Source organism: Lissotriton vulgaris, chromosome 3_1 (assembly GCF_964263255.1).
Source record: "Lissotriton vulgaris chromosome 3_1, aLisVul1.2, whole genome shotgun sequence".
Classification (NCBI taxonomy): domain Eukaryota; kingdom Metazoa; phylum Chordata; class Amphibia; order Caudata; family Salamandridae; genus Lissotriton; species Lissotriton vulgaris.
This window is the reverse complement of record NC_141689.1, coordinates 1,230,844,944-1,230,867,715: the sequence shown is the minus strand read 5'-3', so window position 1 is coordinate 1,230,867,715 and position 22,772 is coordinate 1,230,844,944. Positions and strand designations below refer to the sequence as shown.

Genomic DNA, 22,772 nt, shown 5'->3' with positions numbered 1-22,772 from the left:
CAAATGACGCTGAACATCCTGTGATTCTGGGCAAATCACTTAATCTCCCTGTGCCTAACAAAAATGAATGTGTCCTCATGTAACGCAACTGGTGCTATGTAAAGCGCTCTGATACCCGATTCGGGTCGAGTTTACACTATATAAAACTCGCTGTAAATAAATAAATAAATAAATATCACCTAAACAGATTTGTTGAGGTGCTACTTGAATTTGTTATAAGTAAAATCTGTTTGATTTAAGTAAAGTACAATTTATATTTCCTGGCACTAGCACCATATTGCTTGAAAGAGGGTAATTTACCTGGCTACCAACTTAATATTTTATAGACAACTCTTTGTATAAGCCACTTAAACATGCTTGAGATGTTCAGACGTTATGGTGATGGTATGTGCACTCTTAGTGTGTTCATAGTCTGAGTGTTCAGCATGTACTCCTATCTATATCTAACATACATCAATTCACAATAAATGTAAATCTAACGGACATAACACTTTAGCAGACACATATGTGGTCGTTCTTGTGATATAAAATAAGAATTTAGAACTCAATGAAAACCGCAACTAATAAAGTGAAACCATCGAATTGGACTTTTCTGACAAGAATAGCCACATTTGATGCAATTACACCACCAAAACGCATTCCAACATTTAATCAAGACTTAGGGCCTGATTTAGATCTTGGCAAAATGAGTTACTCCATCACCACAATGGAGGATATCCCATCCGCCGAAATATAAATCTCATAGGATATAATGGTATTCATAATTCAGCGGAGGGGACATCCGTCACTGTTGTGATGGAGCCACCCGCCCGCCAAGATCTAAATCAAGCCCTTAATGATGTTTCAGTGCCACGGATTGCAGAAATTGTGAAAAAAATCAATAATAATATATATTTATCCACCTGTTTTCAATTAACCCATAGTTTCTACAGGCACATCATTCCTCCCTTCTGAAATTTAACAAAATCACATTTTGTGGTTACTAAGATTCCAATTAAAGTCAATCCAGTCAAATTACAAATACTTGCACAGGTCTACACTCCTGTTAACATCTTTCAGTAGCCATATTTGCTGCAGGAGGGGAAGGGGCAGAACAACAGACCACAAAGTGCAGGTGGTCGGGATAGGGGTAGCAAGCTGACCATTGCGGGCAGGCAGGAGAAGCGCTATTTCTTTTCATAAAGTGTCCTTTTCCCTCCCTACTCTTCACCAGATAAAAACTGTCTGCTCTTCTTTCCCCATAAATATGGAGGGGAGAATACCTCTTTTTCTACACCAGAGTAGGCACAGCAGTGGTGCTAGGCTTGTCCCCAGCAATACTTATTAACATCAGCCCATACATCTGCAACATACATTTCAATGCAAATGACTCTCTTAAGCCCTCCCGTTCTTCCCCACTTAGCTTACCTGCTCTACCTGTTTCCAAGCTTTACCATTCTAGCTCTTCCTGCCTGCTCTTCAAGATTCTGAAACTCAGGTCTATGCCTAGTAATAACATAACTTTTTCTAGCACCATCTCCAACCTGTGCCTAAGGGCACTCTCTTTCTTCATTTCATCTAAGGCTTTTAGTAGGAATATCTTTTACAAGTCCTAACTAACAATGGGCATCAATGTTTCTGTGGCCTGTCAGGCAAAGCCATCTCTTTCTCTTCCTTAATAGACCATCCAAGGTGTAGAAATTTCGTGATTTACCCCAAAATTGTAAAATTGACACTTTTATTAAAATCCTGTGATTTTTATAAAAGCTCTGGAAAATCACAAAAAAACACATGAAAGTTTTATTTGCTATTTCTTTCATTGACCCAATGCGGCTATGCTGTGTCAACAAAAGGATGGTGGGTAGAAGAGAGGTGTTTTTATTCCTTCTCTCCTGCTTTGCAATACCATTGTGAGTCTCCTGGGGCAGAGATTGCCTCCAAGTACCTCAAAATGACCGTTGCTGGGCCTGCACAATAGGAGGAAGACTGATGGAGACCAAGGTACAGAAGATGAGTGTCTTAGCGACCTTGGAAGTCTTTCTTTTGGTCAGGTGTCATACCGCCCTTCCCCCCACACATTTCCTTAGCCCTTTAGTTTTTCCAGCCCTACCCTTTCATTTTCCTACTCCTTCCAAGCCCCCAGCATCAATTAGCAGTGTGAAATGCATGCTGCTACATGGTGCCATTACAGTAATCCCCTCCACACTCTTCCGGCCTTACATTAAGATGGGAGGAGAGTGCAACGGTGCATAATCAAAGTGATGCACATTGAAAATGGTCATAGTGCCCCGATTTTATATCTCTTTTGGAATATTCCGATATGGCTCACAAAAGCTTTCTTTACTAGACTCCGAACAGCACTACAGCATCTCACATGGGCTGGGAAGCAGCCGAGAGTAACTTGGAAGACACTCACGATACCCTATCACCAGGGTGGGTTTGCGGCCCCCTACTTACAGTTGTATTTCTATTGCGCACAGGCCCAACATGCACACTATTGGACACAACCGCACTCTTATATACCGCATATAGCAGTGGAAACAGACAGCGTCCACCCAAAACCCGTATTGCACTACATATCAGACCCCATCAGTTGCTACCCAAATGATTCTATACATCCGGTGCAGTGCACATCCAGGGCCTGGCACACTTTGGCGTCGAGAGCGTAGAAGCTCCCCCTATATGCTCGGCGCATCCGCTGGCACACCATCCCAAAATTTCGGTGACGCAGGAAACAAAAATGAGGGCGGTGCTGGAGACCATGGGATTTACGACAATAGGCACATTATTCCCGAACAATACTTTCATACTGTTTAATAGCCCTTCCCTATGCGCACATCAAACTCCACTAAAAACTTTTGCTTATTTACGATTACGTGCAGCTCTCAAAGACCTCTATATGTCGTTCCCGGCTGCACCTGAAACGTTGCATTCCCTGCAGGTACTGCTGTCTGCCCCCACACGGCAGAATCTAGTCACACGCTTATACACAGCTTCTCAGAACGAACAGAACCTGGAACAGATAGATCATTTAAGAGATGGGAAGAACTTCTAGGGGAGGCCATATCTGAAGATGACTGGGGCTATAGCTGTGCACAATTACATTTACTCACATCAAACTGCAATTTGAAGATCATCCACTTTAAATTTCTGCACCAAATGTATTACACACAGGTCAGGCTACACAGATACGGCCTCAGAGCAGATGATAAATGTCAACGCTGCTCCGCACCATGGGCTGATTTCCTACACATGGCGTGGGCTTGTCCTGGACTGTACAATTACTGGCAAGAAGTAACGTCCGCGCTTACTAACATGTTGAATGAGCAGATACCGAACACACCCATAGTATGTCTGCTAGGTATATATAAACTCAAACTGGCCAAAAGAAGAAAGTTGCTAGCAGTGACACTACTGCTTGCGAAGCGGAGGATAGCCATTAAGTGGGGCAGCAAGCGCCCACCAAGATTCAAGGACTGGATAACGGATCTACTCTATTGTAAAGAAACAATAAGCACATATGCAGAAGATATACCTAGAGCCTCCAGGCCCAAAGACTTCTGGCAACCACTGGTTGATTACTTACAGCAAAATGAACATGACTCATAGTTGATAGGCGGACTATGATGCACTGCTGGGGAGGAGGACTGTTATCACAGGAAGCACCGCTGGTACAATATCATAGCAATGACGAGTTGAATTGTTATTATAAGGGTCCAGGAGAGGTAAAAATGTATGCTTATCTGATTATACCTGTACTTTTACAAGACTAATGTTAAGTGCCAAAAGTAGCTATCTACCTTTGCATTGATTATCTGCGCTGGTTATGGAAGATTCTGTCGACATAAGTTTATGAATGTACGCATGTCTTTCTACAATGAGGTTTATATTTTTGCCCTGTAATGCTGTCTGGTGAATAATAAAAACAAATGAAAAAAAAAACAGTGGTTCACATTAACAGCTCCCTCCTGCAGCATGTGTGCCATGCTGGAAAACGACATGTCAGGATGGTGCCAGAGAGAGCACACATTTTTAAACTGTATTCTGCACTGTATCTGGCATCAGTTGTCTTGTTCACCAGCTCATATTTGGTGCGCAGTGCTGGTTTGCTGGCTAGGCCACAGTATTTTCGTGGCAGAAGATATTGTGCCTGTCACAAAAATACTCCAAATGTAGCTTTTTGGCTGCAATTTTCTTGTTTTGCAGCCTCAACATTTGTCAAATAAAGTTGTGGTTTCCAGTGGACTCTCTGCCTTAAGCTTAGTTGGGCCCAGGACAACCGCCAAACATGAAGATAGGCATCAAAATATACCAAGGTTTATCTTCTCAAGTGCAGTAGCCCATAGAGCTTGCACTGGAGTATCAACAGCTGAACATGGTGTAGAGTGATACCCGGCTTCTACAGTACATAGTATCCTCTACAGCACACTGAGAGCCAGGCTCAGCCCATAGTCTATAAATAAATGGGCACTAGGTTGCTCAAGGCCTTTTGCTGGGGCATGCTTTTACTGTGTGTGTGTGTTTGTCCAGGGCTCGGGTATCAGGCCTAGTCATGTAGCCAGATCCTGGATGGCCCGCTACACTGGTGACAAAGTCCCGGGAGATCTTGTGGTACCCCCACTGCTGTCTGGTGCACACTGACGTTGCAGCTTGCCCGCCCCTCCATCATGCTGTTGCTGCATCCCTGAAAGAGCTCACATCAGTCTGGGCTCCCTGCCTGTGTTAGTCCGCTCTGGGTGGCACCTCCCCCAGCGCCATATCACACGGCCCACCCAAAGATGTCATAGCCCGTGGCTCTGCTTGGCTGCTGCTGCCTGTGTGGTCCCTTGCTGCACTGTGTTGGCGGCCTCTGCAGCTCCAGTTTGCCTGGCCATCATTTTGCTTGTGGCCCCCACCCGCAGCCTCCCACTTCATGGCCTATTTCTGCCTGGTGTATCAGCGTGGGTGTTGGCCCTGTGGACAGAGCTAAACAGCGGCCAGTGCAGAGAAATCCTGACTATCTCCCTGGAACTGATGTAGTCTCTTCCCCTCAGGGATGGTGTGACTGCGGCCTGCTTTGGCCTTCATCGTCAAATGATGGAACTCTTCTACTGGGAGATAACAGGAACATGCAGTGCGTTTCCCTTGCCTTTGGCCCTGCTGCTGCCTCCCTGTATCGGGAATTGATACTCTTCTCATCTGGCCACCACAATTCCAGATGGTGCCTGGAAGGGGTATGACACCGCTTCAGTTGAAGGTCACTACCTGGCACACCTCAATGGACACTGCTGAGAGAAGATTTGGCGGCATTTGACTGTAAGTATTTACCTGCATGGTGTTTACATGCTGCTCTCCTTTGGCCATTACAATTCACTGGCCAGGAGCTCACACCCTTGCTTTGCCAACCCGAGGGCTACCCCAGTTCTCCATGTCCTCCACCTAGTGGTCCAGCAACATGAGTGTGTCACGTCCGAATGCCAACCCCGATTATGAACATTCAAATTGCGCCACTCCACACAACTAAGTACTGAGTTGTGGATATGTTTATGTTCGTCTGAAAAAGCTTGCCAGCACGTGCACTAACATAAACCAACATGAAGAAATTAGGGCGCAGATCATACGAGGGTGTAGATTGTCAGTTCAGCGATGTCTAACCTTGCTGAATGATAACCTCTTTGTGGCCCGCTCGCATTAACTGTTGAACGCTGGGGCAGACAAAATGTAAGCAGCTTTAGGCAAGGCAGCATCCTCCTCTATTGCACGGAAACCTCCTCCATCAAAGTTGAACTGGCCCATGCCATTCTTCGGCGATCAGGAGCTACACATCAGGAGCCAACCCCAAAACCTGGGAGTGGCTATGGAAATTGTGGCCATGAACATAAAGTCGTAGGAACATACTGTGCAAAAGTGAAGACGTGCTCAAATTGTGAGAAGGTGAACCATTTTGCTAAAGTGTGTCATGGCAGGAAACCCCACACGACGCCTGAACAAAAACGATGCCCATCAGCAGCTCTGGGTCAGCTCTTGCTGGATGACACCATTGAGGCAGAAGAGCCTAAAATGCGTGGACTGAACACCCCTCATGGATAGGTAGGAACATGACGTCTTTGTGGTGACCTTTGCAGGCCGTGCAAGGCGAAAGTGGTGGCCGCTTCCCAAGTGCGTAATCCGAATCTGCGGCATCCTCGTCAACGCTCTCATTGACACAGGAGAGTCAGTGAATGTGATGGACTCCAAACAATAGGAACAAATAATTCCACATCCTCTATTAGCTCCCAGCATGACAAAGATTTACAAATCTGGCGGATGGAGCCCCTGCCACTTCGGGGGAACGATTTATGTTAATGTCACCAGTAATGGACGCTCTACAGCAGCGAAGTTTCACGTCACCGAAGGTGAGAAGGGCACGCTACTTATTTGCCATACCTCTGCGGACCTCCAGTTGGATTCTTTGCGAAGCAAGTACACAAATCACATGCTGACGCCCTTCTTGCAGTGTTCCCTCAACACTTTTAAGGGCTTTCAAAAGTTGAAAGGAACACCAGTTAAGCTACACATTGACATATCCGTACACCTAACTGAATTGTAACACCAGAGGGTTCCCTTCCATCTTCAGCCACAGGTAGAATGGGAACTGAAAGCATTAGGAGAACTTGGGGTAATTGAAAAGGTGTCCGGACCCACACCTTGTGAGTCACTTCTAGTAATTGCACTGAAGCTAAAACAGCCTGATGCGATAAGTCTCTGCGCCCAGCACTCTTCCGGGCTCTGGGCGCTTTGAGCAACACGAGGGCTAATGTGTGTTGCTGGCGGCATCGGCTGGATTTGGCAGAACAACCCCCACTGTATTTCCATCCTCTGTGGGGTCGCCCACTGCCCTGGCCATGACTCGCTTGTAACCGCTCCGATAACCTTTATAACGGCCATCAGCTACTCCCGCTAACGGTGCCTAGATAGGGGTGTTTTTGCTAGGACGCCATTTCACCCGGTGGGGATCTGATGGAGCCTTACGTCACCATAGTGGGTATTTTGGCTATGTTAGTCACAACTATTTGTTCTATCCCCCAATGTGCAGGACACCATCTTTTGAGGTGTCAAGAGCTGAAAAAACCTTAAGAAGCAAGCGCTATCATTTAGTTAGGTGAGGCATCCCACTATGTACTTGATCTTATTTATTTCATTTTAATTGCATTCTCTTCCAGTCATCTTTTCTCTTTATTTGTTTTAAACGATGAGTGCATTGCATTACCACATATGCACTAACTTGATGGACAAATTTTGTGGGGCTGTGAAGATGACTATTTACTCTCTCATACAGACTACTATTCCTATTGTTCTTGTTTTTTCATCTCTGTCTAGGTTACCATTAGATTTGGCGGGACCTCGTGCTCGCACTTAAGAATAGTGGTAGGTAGGAACTCCACCCAACCACCATGTGTAGATAGTTGTTTTTATAGGTCCTGATGAAAAGCATATTATCATTTTTTGAACACACTACGTGAAACATGTCGACCACTTCCTTAGAGCTGAGCATGGCTCCACTGGACCATTGAGCCAGCGAGCAACCACTCTTTTGTATTTTTATTAAGGTGGATAACCATTCCATTAAATTTTCCTTTTGGATTATTAAATCTTTTTTAATATCACTCACTCACATCTACACCTTCACCTAGGGCCCTCACACCCACGGCACCATACGGCAGGAACAGAAGATCTCCGCTAAAGAGCCCCTTTATGGGTGCCCGTCGGGTATTGGACCGCCGACCCGACGAGGAGCGAGTCCATATGATGAAGCATGACTTCTAGCTTGCTGGGTGTGTGAGGACTCTAGGTCGATTAGGAGGATTCCCCTCCTGTGGCCTCCCCTCTCGTTGTCCATTTATCTGGGGAACAGCGTACCCTTCTTAGTTTACATTATCTGGGCATGTACGCTGGACCCTGTAAAACAGCCCTAATAGTCCCCTTCTTGTTTAGGACGTCTCTGCGTTGACATGAGACGGCCAAATCAAGCAATTAGAAGGGAGCGTCACATAACACGGACGATGGACGGCATCATAGACGACCTCAATGGGGTAAAATAGTTCTCAAAGCTGGACTTAAACTCTGGGAATCATCACCTAGTCCTGGCCCCTGAAAGTTGCTACATCACAACTTTTTCCACGCACGTCAGACTTCAATGCTATAAGCGGCTGAGCTTCTGCATCTCATCAGCCGCAGAGGTGTTAAAGAATGCCATCAAAGAAACCCTCTCTGGACTACTAGGTGTTATCATTCTGAGGGATGATAACCTTATCTATTCTGATAGTCTGGAAGAACACCACATTTGTCTGAGATATACCCTTCAGCAGCTCTTTGACAGCGGCTTGATGCTGCATTTCAGCAAATGCTCCTTGTATCAGAATTCAGTAGAGTTCTTTGGGTACATCTTTTCACAAGAAGGACACCAAGTTTATCCACGGAAGGCCGCTGCAATAAGGGCAGCAATAGTACTGCAGAGCCCCAATGAAGTCCGCAGTTTCCCGGGGAAGGCATCATACTGCAGGAGATTCATCACAAATCTTGCGTCAATGTCAGAACGTCTCAGGGCCCTCACCCGCACCACCGTTCCCTGGGACTGGAGGTCAGGTGCTGACAGAGCATTTCATTCATAAAGGAGGCACTCCTTGCCAAGGTTACCATGGCTGGCCTACTTCCAGCCTCGGAGGAAGACGGAGTTGATAGTGGGTACCAGTAGCATTTACCAGCAGAGCATTATCTAAAACAGAGCCCTGCTATGCACAAATTGCAATCGAAGCTCTGGCCAATAAATGGACTTGCCAACACTTTCATTTATATATCTACGGCCACGGGTTTAAAGTTGTCACTGACCATAAAATGCTCCTTTCCCTACTTGCTGCCACAACCTCCCTGGCTCCTCCACGAATAGAAATGTGGGCCGTCTAACTGCAACCATACACATTCAAGGTTGGTTATCGCCCTGGCGCCAATATTCTTGCTGATTACCTATCATGGCACCCATCACTGCAGGATGAGGAGAGACTGATAGCTGAAGAAGAAGGGACCAAGGATATAATCAAGATGATCATGAACGAGTCTTTCCCCAAGGTGTTGACCCTCCCAGAAATATGTGAGGGCACCGGCAATGATGGGAGGCTGACCAGAGTGAAGGAAGCATTGGCCAACAGGCAATGGCAATGCTTCCTGGATGGAGTTCCCAACTTAACGCCAGACAAGTGCATCCCAGCAGCAACTATGGAGAGTAAGGAGTGAACTCTGCAAAAGTCAGGATGACCTATTGCTGCGTGGAAAGTTAATTGTGATTCCCAAAAGTCTTTGGGCCAGAGTGATCAACCGGGCACACCAGGGGCACCAAGGGACAGCAAAGAAGAAATGCCTACATTCGCAGCAAGGTGTGGTTTCCGAGTATGGATGTGATGGTCGACTCCAAAGTGTGCATCTGTCAATCATGCCCCATAACGAGCGGTGACCCTACACATGCGCCAATCATGACGGAAGAACCCAGCCTTCAGTCCTGGATGAAGGTCAGCATCGATTTCGGGAGCTTCCTAGATGTTCGGACCACTGTGGTGATCATCAATTCATACTCCAAATTTCCAGTGGGAGAGGCAGTACCGTCCACGGCCTTTTCGCACATCAAGCCAGTCCTCGAGCAGACATTTGTGTTGATGGGCCTTCCAGATGAGGTGAAGTTGGACATTTGACCACTGTTCCAAGGGCGTGGATTTTAGAAATACTTGGAGTCTCTGGCCATTCATCATAGGAAGATCACCCCCGTGGCCCCAAGCAAGAAGGGAGGCGAAAAGGTGTATGCGAGCACTCAACCGAGCCCTGAGGATCAGGATTGACCTGGGAGAAGATGTGGAGTGTTGTTTATGCAAGTTCCTGTGAGCCTCCATGCAAACCCCTCTACCCGCACTACTAATTGAGCTCCAGCAAACCTGCTATTTCTGAGGCCCGCACAAGATAGTATCCCAGCTGATACAGAATAGTGCCCTGCAGACCCGGATGTTGAAACCATGCAGCGGCAGAGAAGAATCAGCAATGAAAAAGCTAGGCAGGGTCGTTAGGTGCAGGAACCCACTCAGCGAGTTGGAGCACCTGTTGTCATGAAAGACGGGCAACCCTGGAGGAAGTTTAGGACACTGTTTGAGACTGACATCTGGGAGGGGATCAGGATCGATTGGACAATGGTAACAGTGCAGAGTGGTGAGCACCAAGTGACTAGAAACAACTCTTGGTTTAAGGAAATACCAGCTGCACTGTTTCGCTCACAAGAACTGGTGGACCAGTATGCAGTCAACGACAAAGAATACTCTCTGAGCCCCAGGTCACCACCAAGTAATGACACAGCACAAGCAGCCAGAAAAGCTCTTGCCCATAATGTCTCAGTGTCACAGTCTCAGGAACAACAAACAACTGGAAGTAGGCTGGCTGGGGGTTCCATGAACAGTCAGCGAGAGGGTCAAGGGACTGGTAATATCTCAAAGAGCCAGAAGTATGGTCTTTGGCCAAACCTGGCCCCCAGCTAGAGACTGAAGGACTTTGTCTGTGTGTTTCAAGTAGTCTAATGTTCATTTATGTTGAAAAAGCTTAAAATAAGGGAGAGATGTAAAGTGCCACTCAGCCTCTACAATACCTAGTATCCTCCACCACATGCTGAGGGCTGGGCTCGGCCCGAGGCTATAAATTAATGGCCACTAGATCACTCGAGGCATTTTGCTGAGACATACATTTACTGTGTGTGTGTGTGTGTGTGCGTGCGTGTGTGTGTGTGTGTGTGTGTTCGTGTTTTTCCTGTGCTTGGGGTACCAGGCCTAGTCACGCAGCCAGGTCCAGCCTGGCCGGCTATACATGAAAGAACCACAGCAAAACTTCTTACGGGATACAGAAAGGAAAATTACCCCTTCGATTTACTCACAGAGCCACTGAAAGTTGTATTTAAGGAATGTGAAGAGAATAATGTTATCTCAAGTAGTAAGCAGAATTATATGTGCTTTCTGATTGTGTGGTGCACCGTGCTATCTCCCTGTACCTCACAATGTCCTGTGAATACAGATATTTGGAAGGCAATCTAACCTAAATACAAACTATAAACCACACCTTGAATGAGCACTCAGAACTCTAAAAGACTGGTACAAGGATTCTTCCATTACTATATGCCTCAGCGCGTCTCTGCATACCTCCTTGACCTCAACATTGCAGCTTCACCTTTAAAGGGTACAATGTAACCAGGAGTCAACTGCGACTTTAACTAACCTCAGTGTTCTACGATCTAGCAAATATGTGGCAGAACCACATCAACCGGGGGCTAATAAAAATAACCAGCAGGCCAATACATGTGCATAGTTCAGTTGTGGTGTCTGTATGTGTAGTCTTCATGGTCAGGGCCAAGTATTGAGCATATACGTTTCATAGAATCAGCACATTCATCTTTCTATGTGTGTGCAATCTACAAGACCCATTACGTTAAGGAACCCTATTTATTTATTTTATTTCTTTTCATTTTATTTGATATATTTATAACACACACCATCACTCATGGAATAGTCTCTAAGGCGCAAGAAAGTGGATTCTCTCGTCAAGTCCTAATTATACCTTCAACTGGAGGAAGAGCAAGCAAGGTCTTCCTGAATTTAAGAAGAATATATTTTGTCCAGTATACATGAAACTTTAAATTAAATTAGCTTGACAACAGGAAGCCAGTGGAGTGGCTTTCTGTATTCTGACACATGCTCAGACACTTTGTGTGGAACAGAGTTCTGATGATAACATTGTGGATGTGATGTTGGCGCACAATGCTATTTTGTGAAAAAAAAACAGGAAGATGGCATTGTTAGAATCAAGCTAAGATTGAATAAAAGCATTGAGTAATGGAATTTTATGAGAGAAAACTAGGAGAAGAACAGTTAGCCCTTGTGTGCTTTAGGAGTGAACCTTGTGAACATCGACAAGTATGTGGTGTACCACATTCGGCATAACAAGACTAACCAGATGATGGCTAGAGACTAGGACGTTACAGAAGCTCTATCATAAAATGTGATTAACCAGCCAGAAAGCAGATTAAGTAGCCACCTTTGGCAAATAACATGCACCAAATCTTGGAGTTATTCTTTTAATTTTAGTCAAGGCTAACAAAGGGACAATTCTCTCCCTATAACTTACCTCATGCATTTCTTTACTTGTAAGTCTTTGCAAGACAAACTTATTATTACTTGAACTTATTTTTGCTGATAAATGAGGAATTTATTCAAACATTGGGAGATATTCTCAAGAACGTGTGATAATTATTGTAAAATTAGCTCAACGCAACTTTTCACATCGCAGTCTATCGCGGGAAAATAAAGCTGTGTTAATGTGGTATTCTCAACACAGCGGTACCATGCGATAGTCTCACGATAACGCACTAAATGATCGCATTAAAATCACCTCAATGCCGCAAAAACGCGAAACGAACGCGAAAATTGTAGCAATGTCCCAAACCACGATACAAAAATCTGCGATAACCAGCGACAGGCCAGCAATTCCCACACGTCATGTGGGAAAATGTACCAGAAAAGCAGAGAAAAAATGGGAGAAATGAAGATACTGCTTCGCACCATGGATGCACCCGGACCGAGTGCAGAGGTTAACACGAACCCCACAAGCCCCACAGACCACCAGCAAGGAACCCCAGGGTCGGGGAAGGCCAGGGAGAAGAGGAAGAGGAAGACGGGGTTCAGTCCGTAGGAAAACCAGAGATTTGGCACGGAGGAGATAGAACACTAACTACAACTGTCCGTCACCTCCACTGTGTCATTGGCAACACAAATGGAAACATGGCAGTCCATTGTGAACAACGTGAATGCAGTCGAAGTGTCAAGGAGGTCAGTGGAGGAGGTCAATAGGCACTGGCATGATGTGAAAGCCAAACCAAGTAGAAACCTGCTGCCAACAGGAAGGCAGCCACGGCAACTGGAGGTGGGAGACCTGAGCCACAGGAGGATCTGGACGAAATGGTGGCCACACTCATCAGTGGGGAGACGGGACAAGGAGTTGGGATTCCGGACACAGCTCTATATGACCTGACACTACATCAACAGGGTGAGTAACGACCAGGGACTGGGGGGACGGGGGAGAGGGGCACAATGGCATGCATGCATAATCATGTGTAGCACACTGCACACCCACAATGACCCTGGATCATGTCCCTGATCCTTGTGGCACACTGCAGCACACATACAAACACCAAGCAGGGCCCGTCCACCATGTGCCCAAATGGGTCCCACCCCACACATCACCAATCTCACAACCAAAACATGCACACGTGCGAAACACAGCAAAGATGCGTATTTGTGTGCCACACTGACAATGCAAGTGACACCACAAGATGATTAGCATGGCTGCAGTACAATCATCATGACATGGTCCACGCCCCGACACAGGTGGCTGAGTGTGGACCACATCCCGAAAGGAGCAGGTCACACTCTGACACATCCAAGTGCACAAACAACCCCCACAATGCAGCACACACATCGCAATAACAGCACATACACATTGACAACAATGTGGTACAAAGTGCAACACTTACACTCCAGAACAGAGGACACAACTGGGTCCGCTTGCGCGTTGATCACACCTGAGATAGCAGGAAACTGTGAGATGAAAATGTACGTGTACAACCTCACATCCGTCATGTAGTCCAAATGTCTACTGTCCCGCATCACATAATCCGCTCCTACCGAACAGTCACAATGTACATTGGCATGCAGTCTGTATGTAACTATGAACAGTGCGCCAACATACATGTCAACACAATGTCAAAATGCATCCCCCTTCACATTGCAGAAGGACAAGCAACACCTCCAGCAGAGCGGACCAGACAACTCATCTGTGATGCTGGAGAGGACCTCCACACCTTCGACACCGACGCACCACAACAGTTAATGGACATCTTAGGCAATCCACCTCCAGGAGCAGGGCAGCCCAGCTGCATCGAGGAGACCCCACCCCCTGCACAGACCACACAGCTGGAAGCCCCCACCACCACGGCTAGCTCCCAGCACCCCACCGAAGCACACATCGCATTTCATGGCCAGGTGACAGACTGCCAGAAGGAGGTGGCCGAACAGGTGCAGATGGGGTTTGCCTCCTGGACCCCGAACTAGATCACATATGTGGGTGTCTCAGTCCCATCAGGGACCACTTACACTCCCCAACGGAGACCCACACTGCGACAGACACACATGCATTTGCACTTTTCCAGTGCTGTATCATGCCCAGAGCCCTGGGATAATCATTCACACCCCCACGCTGGACTTGCGTACGCCGGGCCAGCCCCCTCCGCTCACGCTTCATGGGGGGGACGTAACAAGCTACATTTCCGCTATCTTCCTCACTGGCTGGGGTGACATGGTTGCATCCACTGTCCACTACACTCCAAACAGCAGCAGTGTATGTCGACATGGATATGTCTGTGGTCCTCATACTGCAGTCTGTCCAGCACATCCACGTCACACTTGGCATTGTATACATTCTCATTCATGGGTCACTTACCTCCTTCGCACATGCCTGGTTCCCACCTTTCCCCACATTCTGCTATTGTGTGAGTGTGGTGCCATGCCGCTGTTGGCTCATGTACATGGCTAGCCCAGGTTCCCACAGTAAGTTCTGCTGTCGTGTCTGGTGTGTGGGCATATTTTTTGGCATGTTGTGTGTGAGTTTGTAACGTGTGCATTCCCAGAGTTGTGCGTTGCATGATTGTGGAGTTGGGGGGGGGTGTGGTGTGTTCATTTGGTATTTACCAACGAGCAGGGCATTTCCGTAGGTCCCATCCGGGAAGCGCTGGTTGATGTTGGACTGTCGGAAGATTTATGAATCATGCACACTGCCTGGGTAGTTGGCAACGACATTGGTGAAGAGTCCCCAATGGTCCACTATTGACTGCACATTGATGGAATGCGTGTGCTTCCTGTTGCAGTAATTGTGTACACTCTCGGCAGGGTGCAAAAGTAGGACATGTGTGCAGTCAATTGCCCCCAACACATGTGGGAAGTCAGCTGTGGCGTAGATGCCTTGCTTGGTCTCCAGCTGTTCCTGCGCAGTGTGGGAGCAGTGAAGGTGCTGGGGTATCAAGCTGATGATGGCATCCAAGACAGTTGTGATGAACTTTGATAGGGCTGGCTGTGATACTCCTTCGACTCTGGCACTTGTTGGTTGGGAGGTACTAGAGGCCAACAGATGCTGCACAACCAGCGGATTTGTCTGCGGGGGGATGTTGGTTGTCCGCTGTGTGGGTACCGTCAGCCTGTGGGCAATGATGTTCAGGATGCGGAGGATAGTTGTCCTTTTGAGCCTGTAGAGTGCAATGACATCCTCTTGTGTTGGGTCTGTGATGCTGGTGCATTTTCTGAAGGTCCGCTGTCTTGGTCTACGCTGCCTCTGTGGTAGTCCGGGGGGGGGGGGGGGGGGTTGCGGGTGGGGGTCCCGGGAGGTGGCTGGCCTGGGTGTGGTGGCCTGGGGTGTTGTGGCCCTTTTGGGGCTTCGGGCTACATGTTCAGTAGCTCTATGGCAGCTGTTGTTTTTCAGGTGTGACTCTGGGCTGGGCTCCCTTTTCTGGTGCAGGTTGTCATCCGACTTTACACCAGGTCAGAGCAGGTGCTAGATTCCTGCTGCTAACCCTCCTTATCGCCAGTTTTTTGATCTTATTGCTGAACTGACTGGTCATTGAGAATGTTGCGGAGTGGTGTTGTTGCCAGGGTCCTCTGTGTCGATGTTTTTGCGTCTGTTATAGCAGGTAAAGTGGTGATATTGGCTGTTTGCACCAGCTTGTGAATGGGGCGATATATTTATTGCCACTTTGGCTGCGATAAAGTGCTGATAATTCAACGATAAATCCTTGAGAATATGCCCCTTAGTGTCTGAGTCAAAGTTAAAAGCTTACACCTCGTTTGTTCATTAAAAGGTAGTGAAGGATTTATAGAGTTGAAAAAAGCTAAATCATCCTTAAAATTGTGTGATATTGTTTAGTATAATTTGGTCTGTTTTAATGATGTGGTTCATCAAATAAATATTTCTGTAAATTTGCAGGTTAAAATAAAGAATGAGAACATTACTTTTGCATTGAAGTGCATAAAGAAGAAACAAATTGTGGATAACAGACAGCAGGAACATATCCATTCCGAAAAGAAGATTCTAGAAAATGCGTGTTCCCCCTTTATTGTAAAGTAAGTGAATGCGAGAAGTTTCACAATAGAGTTATGTCATTTTAATTTACACCATGGAGCAAATAAAAATATTACAATGCCATCAGATACAGAAAGCACATATGAAAGTCTAAAGAAAAAAGAAATGTCCGGCTATGAAAAATGTTACTCTTAGGTTTCATTATTTCCAATTGATATCCATCTCTGCTAAACCAACTACATCTAAATAAGGGCCTCATGTTCAAAAGCCTCTTTGCGGTCCTAAACTCCGATTTGACAAAAATCAGAGAACTTATGACCACACAATGTCTTTTTACAATTCACAAAAGCCTTTTTGAGTCAGAAAAGTCTTCCCAAGTAAGGCTTTTGTGATCCTTTCTGGATCTCAAACAAAACTAGTTTAAGAATTGGAGTCCTATTTCTACTTACAGGTTGTAAATGTATGTATCACTGGTTTGAGTCTATTCTCCTCTGTCCCTTCTACAACTACTGGAGGTGTTGGACTATAGAAATGTTGCACTTTTTTCAGGGACACCCCCGGTGTTTCACCTTTTGCTGGACACTATATTTTTGCTGGTGTAGATCTCTGTGCCCTTTACCCCTGCTAACCAGTGATAAAGTGTCTGTCTCCCCTTTCAAAATGCTGACTTTGGCATACACCTGATTGGCATATTCACCTTACCTGTAAGTTTGTGGTATATAGTCTAAAGAGTACCCAGAGCCTGTAAGTAAAATTACACTTGCGGACTGCAGCACCCATTGTGCCATTCTCTACAGTGACAGTGTAAAAATAACTGCAGGCTTACCATTTGTAGTCTGGCTGTTGCAGTGTTAAACTGCACATTCAAACCCATTTTGATAGATGAAAACCTTCTTTTGAGATATTTATAAGTCACCCTTGTGTAGGCGTATTATCTGTAATGCAATGTGCGTGGTATTTAAAAGTGGGATATGTTGGGATGTAATGTTAAACATGTCCTGACAGTGAAAAATCCCCAAAAGCTTTTTTCACTGTACCAAGGCTAGCTGTTCCATAGGAAAACACAAAGTTACATTATTATATTGAATAATGCTAATTTTGGTTAGCAAACAGCTGGAATTATAATTCAAAGTCTGTTATGTGATGTTATGTTATGTTAGCGTTATTTGTAGAGCACATGTACACCAGTCAGTTTCATAGAAATCAAATTCAATGGTTAAATCAATGTTTAATAACTATTAAGGGAAACAATTTTAGAAAGTTACATTTTCTCTGCTAAGGCCTCTGGAAGCCCATTTGCATGAAGTCCAATTGTCACCTGGCAGCTGAACAGCCCATTTAAGGAGGTGTGAAAACTGCTCCCAGAGCAAGACAAACATTTTGGGTGTGGGGAGACATTGTTGTTCCCTTGACACGATGGCCAGTGGGCTGTGCCTAGGATCCTGATTGACTTCAAAGAGGTCTCTCCTGTCACAAAAAAAGGTTAGCTAAACCTGGCCAAGGGGCTTTCTTCATCCCTCAGCCAGGCAGGCTCCAATCATTGTGAGCATACTTTTGCATCCACAGTGTTAACTCCTAGTTGAGTGTCAAATCTAGTTTGACAGGTGTGCTGGGTTTACATATAAAATTTAAGCGCACTTCAAAGAAGGCTACGGGTTGTCAAAATGATATGCGTTTACACTCTATCCACTGTCTGTTTGCTGACAAACCCTTCTATGTTCTACCAGACGTTTGTCTCTGTATTTATTGTGGACACACTCTCACACACACACACACACAGCCCTTATAGCCCAAGCTTAGTGTGGCAGAAGACTTTCACCATCTTAAAAAAGGCCAAAGTGTCTAGGGGTAGCCCCAGGAACCTAACCCCATTAGTTAGAGCATGCCCAGGAGTCATTCCCACCCACTAGCTTGTGACAGGCATAAATGTGGCACCTCCACTTCAGAGCATTCCTGGAACTTAGGAAGATAAGAAGAGAAACTGCTCTCTGTGACCTAGAAAGAGCTCTGAAAGGACAAAACCTACTCTCTCTTGTACCTTGGACAAAAAAGTAGACTCCAGTAGTCATAAGGCTGGCCTCCTGTTAAAGCTACAGGGACACAAAAAGCTACAAGAGGCTGTTTCCTGCAACTGCCCAGCTGACCAGTGGCAACTGGGTCTAACCCAGTTCCTGCTGTTTGGCCAAAGCCTGAAACCCTCTGAGTCTCTATGTGCTTTCTTTAAGGTCCTGGGGGGCTTTAGAAGTATATTGTGTGGTAGATTGGGACTTAAAAGACTTAAGTCAGAAGGTAAAATCTTTGACCAAGACAACTCTGGTTAGTGTATCCAACTAACGCTCCCATTCCTTCATCATCAAATTGCACCTAGGGCCAAGTAAACTGTGCCCATTGACTATCATTGTCACTTTGTGCTTCTTGGCAACATTTTTATCTAAAACTTTAAAAAATCATATCCCCAGTTCCCCTTTTTGGATTTTTGTCATTTTGGTGTCGTTGTTTATTAAATCTATTTTTCTAATTTGGTTTGGGATTTTTATAGTTTTGCATTTTCACTTTATTACTTTTTTTGTTACTGCATAAATTATTTACACATTTCACTAATTCACTGTCTGCTCTGTGCCAGGGCATTGAGATCAGGGTAACTTAGTGACTTTAAGGGTTCTCTCTGACAGGGGTTGTGATTTTTCCATGAGTTGTGTAGTTACCCACCCCAACTGTTAATCCAATTCCTTACATAGACCTTGACCCCTTCTGCTTCCATTAAGATGGCAGCTGACACTCCAGTACCCTCAACTCCTTCACCTGCACTTTTTGGGGTCTAGACTGGGTGCTACAGCCCTTTTGTCAAACCAGGCTACCACACCTTGCTGTCTCTGTGGTGCCGTAATCCTGTGAGCTATGGTGTCACAGCACTCTCATCTCCTTCACATGATTTTTGGCCAAGACAAGATGCACTTCTTACAAGGGTACCCACTCCCTTTTCACCTGCTGTTGCTCAAAAATGGGCTTGGCTGCAATCAAACTAGATGCAGATGATCCAGTACCCTTGTCTCTTTTATCTACATCTTGGGGCCTGGACTGCGAGCATTTCCTACAATGAGGACCCACTCCCCTCTAAATTGCCAAAGCCACCATATCCAAATGACCTCTATTTGAAATGCCGCTGCCGCATCTAGGTTTCTTCAACCTTCCTGGGGGTCAGCCTGTGCAGCCCTCCACAATTGCTGGTGTTGTATTACTCGATCAACCCTTCTTGGCCCAACACGTAGCCTTTGCTTCATAGCCTAGACCTTCATCTACCCAGCAATGCACCAGTACCCAGTAGCAGCCCTAAGCTCATTCACTTTTGGGCTAAGATTGCCACACCTCTCAGAAAACTACAGCCCATAGGTCAGCTATCATAATTTAGAGATAGTCAATCTCTTTCCAGCTACAGCTGTCCTCAATGCACCTCAATTTGTACTGTATGTTAAAATCTTGGCACACTGCAAAATTCCAATAGCCTTATTTTACCAATGTGTGTCAACATATTTTCCTCCTTTACCACTTTTCCATAGAAGCTTGGATATGGCTTGCCATACTACATCTACCTGTCAAGTTCCCTCATCCAACGGGTATTACCTTCTTTTTACTTTATAACCACACCTCCATAGGCTTTAGTGGGGTTACCCACCTTTCAAACATATATTACCTTCACCAAAGTGTTCATTTCACCTTTTTTCCTATTGAGATCACCTTCTCAAACACCAGACTCAACTCTCGTTTTGTAGTCAAGAGCTTTACAGGTATGCCAAAATGCCTGGAGGCAACCCTATGCAAGAAAAAGACATTCAATTAGAAATGTAACTATTGTGATAGCAGACTTGAACTCCTACCCTTGTGGCATCAATTCAGTCTCTTCAACTACTAATCCATAAGTGATGCCTTTTCTTTTGGACACCAGAACTCAAACACTTGACCTTCAAACTGTCTTACACCTTACCTATTAGGCCACAAGTTGCTCTCTCCAATTCCCATATCCTTAATGTCTGAAGAGTTGCCACCTTTCCCAGAAAATTCATTGACCATCTGTGTACGCTTTGCTATTCTGGAAGGGTGAAGATCGGGTAGGTGAAAAAGAATGTTTATAAAATTCTCCATATGCTTGTGTAAAATGGCTGATATCCCTCTGGTTTTTACACAATGCTTCAGATATAATTTAAACAGCTCTCAAATACTTTTAAAGTGATTTCTTCTTGCAATTGCAGGTTTAGGTGTAAATTTCGAAAGGGAAAAAAGCCCACACCATATTTCACAACTCCACACCTCTATCAATATCTTTAATTTACATATATCTACTTCCTTTATGCATCTATTTACTTTTCATGTACTTAGGAATCTATATATTTATTATTTTCTTCTAATTCAGCATATCCTATGCACTACCCTATTCTCCCCTATACTTCTCTCAGTATATCTGCTACCTCAGCTCTCTGACTCATCTCAAACCTCGTTCTACTACTCTTTCTAATGCACTACCTTATTTTTCACCCTAGACCTCTATCAATATATCTTCTACATCGACTCTCTCATTCATCCCAAACCCCTTACCACTTCTATGATCCCCAAAATAACCCTTTCTAGACTCTCCCCTACTCTACCCCTCCTTGCATCATCTGACACCTCTATACTAAACCGATCCCCCAAAACAAGCCTTTCTAAACTCTTCCCTCTGACTCTTACCCTCCACATCCCTTTTTACTCATCCCAAGCCTCCTCCTACTGCTATGACGTCCAACACAAACAAAAATATCTAAATCCTTCACTCTTCTATTCCTACACTATCCTTTCAATCATGTTCGCTTCTCAAATTTCGTATTTCACAATACTAATTCACCACTAATCCTCCATGGGTCCCAGAGTAGCGTGCTACTTGCCAAAAAAGCGCTTCAACACCCCATCAGGGGCAACAAGCGCTATATAAATGCAAACCTTTTTTCCCTCTTTTATCCGTCCGCTATCCTTCTCAATCCAAATAACTGACTAATATCCACCACTCAAATTACTTTCATATTTCACTATACTAATTGAACACTAATCCTTTAAGGGTTCCAGAGTAGCGTGCTACTTGCCAAAAAGCACCTCAACACCCCATCAGAGGTAACAAGCACTATATAAATGCAAATCTTTTTCCTTCTTCTCCCACTCTGCTATCCTTCTGAATCCAAATAACTGACTAACCTATCCACCACTCAAATTAATTTCATATTTCACAATACTAATTCAATCAATTGTGGGTTTGTTGAGCGCGACTACTCACCCCTGAGGGTATCAAGGACCTGGGGGGGAGGTGCAGGGACCTGTCAATTAAGGAGGAGGTCTATCGAAGAGCCATGTCTTGAGGTCCCTCGTGATGTTGGGGAGTGATGTTGTCTGTCTGAGGTGGAGCTGGAGGACGTTCCAGGCTCTGGCCACGAGGAAGGAGAAGGAGCAGCCTTCCTATCTGGACTTTCTGGTGCAAGAGTCCATGTTGCAGGAGAGCTGGACTGATCTTGGGGTCCTTTGGGGTGCGTGGAATGTGAGTTGGCTATTCAGGTATGCTGGTTCGGTGTTGTGGAGGGCTTTGTGTGCATGGGTGAGAATCTTGAAGGTGATTCTTGCCTCGATGGGAGCCAGTGTAGTGTGCGCAGGTGCTGGGTGATGTGGCAGTGTTGTGGCAGGTTGAGGATTAGTCTGGCGGTGGCGTTTTGGATGTTTTGAAGTTTGCGCGCAAGGTTTTCGTCGATTCCGGCGTGGAGTGCATTGCCGTAGTCAAGTGTACTAGTGACTAGGGCGGATGTGACGGTCTTCCTGTGTTCAAGGGCGATCCATTTGAAGGTCTTGCGTTGGAGGTGGAGGGTGTGGAAGCAGGAGGATGCAACAGAGTTTATCTGACGGTCCATTTTGAATTCAGAGTCCAGGATGATTCCAAGGTTGCGTGCGTGGTCCGTGGGGGTTGGCTGGCTTCCGAGGGTGGCGGGCGACCAGGTGTCATTCCAGACGTCAGGGTGTGGGCCCATGATGAGTACTTCTGTTTTGTCTGTGTTGAGTTGTAGACAGCTGCTCTTTATCCATTTGGTGACTGCTTCCATGCCTTCTTGAAAGTTGTGTTTGGCTGCGTTAGGTTCGTTGGAAAGGGAGAGGATGAGTTGGGTGTCATCTGCGTATGAAACAATGATGAGTCCGTGGATTCTGACAATGGGGGCGAGCGGGGCAATGCAGATGTTGAACAACGTGGGGCTGAGGGAGGATCCTTGGGGGACTCCGCAGGTGGTCGGTGTGGGGTATAAGAGGAAGGGAGGGAGTCTGACCCGCTGCGTTCTGCTAGAGAGGAATGAGAGGATCCAGTCGAGTGCCTTGTCCTGAATCCCTGCGTTGTGAAGTCTGCGTGTTAGGGTACGGTGAGAGACTGTGTCTAAGGCCGCTGAAAGGTCAAGGAGGATGAGGGCTACTGTCTCTCCTCTGTCTAGGAAGGAGCGGATGTCGTTTGTTGTGGCGAGGAGGGCGGTTTAAGTGCTGTGGTTCTTTCAGAAGCCGGATTGGGAGGAGGCAAGGATGTTGTGTTTTTCAATGAAGTTGGCGAGTTGGTTGCAGATGGCTTTCTCAATGACTTT

At 45.8% G+C, this 22,772-nt stretch overlaps 1 protein-coding gene across 2 annotated transcripts in view; it reads left to right on the top strand.

The window, feature by feature from the left end:
- PRKG2 (protein kinase cGMP-dependent 2) overlaps nucleotides 1-22,772 on the top strand; it is an 898,053-nt gene that overhangs the window by 662,623 nt on the left and 212,658 nt on the right. For both annotated transcript variants that reach the window (XM_086963161.1, XM_086963160.1), the window contains exon 12: nucleotides 16,045-16,181. In XM_086963161.1, coding sequence (XP_086819287.1) covers nucleotides 16,045-16,181 — 137 coding nt within the window. The remainder of the gene's footprint in view (nucleotides 1-16,044; nucleotides 16,182-22,772) is intronic.